Consider the following 2,500-nt stretch of genomic DNA (forward strand, 5'->3'; position numbering starts at 1 on the left):
ACTTAGTGCATCGGCAGGTGAATAGGTAGTTTTCTCTGAAATGCAGAACAGGCTAATGGTAATGGAATTGCTTTATTCTCCTGCCATAGGAAAATCAACAAGATTAGATCATCTAATGCTCCTAACAGAGTGGCATATTGCTAAAAAGAAAGAAAAAAGGTACATTTAGATATCCCAAACTTGTTAACATGGCATAACTCTTAAGAAAAACTGTGTGTCTTGACATAACAAAAAAAGATGCTCAGTTTCATGACAAACAAACTAATCTCAAGTTACAATGCATACTCAGTATCAGAATTTATAGTATCTAAGCATGTTTAAAATCCACACAGCAGTGGATGAAAGCATTTGAACTGCTCTCCCAAGAAACTTTAAAAATCAAGATTTAACTATTTTCATCTCATATTAATGTCTCACAGAAAATATAAAAAGAGAAAAAGACAACTTCACAACACATGATATAACATTCTGAGGAAGATTTAAGACTGATTTACACAAAACCATCACACTGGCATTTTTAATAGCCACAAAGGTACTAGCAATGATCTACTTAGGGGTTATGTGCTAAATCAAGGCAGAATCTGTGCATGCCTGTTCATATGTTTATTTTTTTCTGTGTTTGAGTGCGTGTGCATGAGTGTGAGCACATGTGCATGTATATACTGAAATAACTCATCCCTAACCTGAGAATGTTGATCCGCGAGTGCCGACTCCTGCTCAGGTTGCATTCATCTAGGTAGCTGACACAGATCTCCTCCCCAGCAGCAATGTCTTTTACTGCTGTCATTACTAAGTGGAAGTTGTTGTATGGAAACGTTGGCATTGCATTGGGATCACAGCTGTGATTGCAAGCACTCTGTAGTGGGTAGAGGCCTGAGCCCTCATTGTTCAGGAACCCTCCAGCCTCTATTACCCAGGCACAAAAAAAATAATTATTAGGTGTATTTACAAAGAATAAAATCCATGTTTTGATGTATACATTATATATATACACACACACATATGAACACGCACATACACACGCACACGCACACGCACACGCACACGCACACACACACGCACACACGCACACGCACACGCACACACACACACACACACACACACACACACACACACACACACACACACACACACACACACACACACACACACACACACACACACACACACACACACACACACACACACACACACACACACACACACACACACACACACACATACATACATACATATACACACACACACAAAGTAAGTATATGTCCTCATTTGTACATCTGGCACTGTATATTAAATAAAGTGGGAAGAATTATAACCATCACTATAAGAAATTACTACGAAAAAGACATTAAAAAACAAAGCATAAAACACAAACTCACCCTTATCCAGCTGATCATATATATTGTCAATAAGTTGATCAAGCTTCTCTCTCTCTTCCGCAGATATTTCTAAAGCATCGCAATTTCTCACCCAGCGACTCAGGGGGCTTGTCCCAATGCCCTGGCCGTTTGTGCCTACCAAAGCCACCAGTGATCTAAATCCCTCGGGTGTAAGCCACTGCAAAATGAGTCAAATTTCAGTTTAGAATCCCTTTTCTTGTCCCCTAAAATCTAGATTATCTTTCCCTCTTCAATTTATTACTAGTTGTTCAGATTCAAGAAGTAAACAAAAAAGGTTTTCTATTTAATTCATAATCAAATCTCAAGAATTATAATTATCAAGGGAATCCAAAAATATCAAGTGTAAGACAAGACATCCTTACAAATGAAGGAAGATCTTAGCTCCATAAGAGATCTACATCTACTCACATGACGCACTTCCGGAGCACCTAGGGCCTTCTCCATCAAGTCCCTCAGAGCCTCTAACTGGTCATGGAATTCTGCTCCCAACAGCTTGTGGGCAATTTCTTCTTCCTCGTTCACTGTGCGGTGACAGAACTGCATAAACAAAGCAGTTGCCCCTTCCTTGTCGGCCGCCTGAAGCACAGTGGCAATGATACGTGCCAGGAGCATAATGCAAGCTGTTTCTGGAGGGTAATGCATCTGCCTGTAACACAGAGGATTATAATGAGTATTAAACAGTTCCACTGTATGATTGAATTATAACACCCAGGTATGTTCTATTCCAAAAAGGAATATTATCTATTATGGCCCAATTCATCAATCATGTCAGAATTATCTCATAGGATCACCTTGACAAAAGCAAATAATACTGGTTGACAATCAATTTTCCAACATCAATGGGTCCTGGAAGGTGTAAGAAAACCTATTTTGATGAATATCTGATGAATTCATTATTGCAAGACTGAAGTCTATCATTTACACATTTTAGAAAATAGGATTAAACTGTTGCTGACTTATTCAGAATTACAGATATAGCATGGAAAGCTGGGATCATACACACCCTTTTAAACCCAAACATATGGCATATCATTCCTTGAAGGGTGGTAGCCAAAACAAAAATAGAAAAACCTGCAACGCAAGAGCTCTTCAAGGTTACA

At 39.0% G+C, this 2,500-nt stretch overlaps 1 protein-coding gene across 7 annotated transcripts in view; it reads right to left on the reverse strand.

Annotated features, from left to right (window-relative positions):
- LOC125025691 (histone-lysine N-trimethyltransferase SMYD5-like) overlaps nt 1-2,500 on the reverse strand; it is a 17,705-nt gene that overhangs the window by 441 nt on the left and 14,764 nt on the right. For all 7 annotated transcript variants that reach the window (XM_047613848.1, XM_047613838.1, XM_047613856.1 and 4 more), the window contains 4 exons: nt 1,809-2,046; nt 1,380-1,557; nt 684-906; nt 1-35 (listed from right to left, as the gene is read on the reverse strand). The exon at nt 1-35 is cut by the window's left edge and continues 441 nt beyond it. In XM_047613848.1, the coding sequence (XP_047469804.1) occupies nt 1-35; nt 684-906; nt 1,380-1,557; nt 1,809-2,046 (674 nt within the window). The remainder of the gene's footprint in view (nt 36-683; nt 907-1,379; nt 1,558-1,808; nt 2,047-2,500) is intronic.

The sequence above is a fragment of the Penaeus chinensis genome, chromosome 1 (genome assembly GCF_019202785.1).
Source record: "Penaeus chinensis breed Huanghai No. 1 chromosome 1, ASM1920278v2, whole genome shotgun sequence".
Lineage (NCBI taxonomy): Eukaryota > Metazoa > Arthropoda > Malacostraca > Decapoda > Penaeidae > Penaeus > Penaeus chinensis.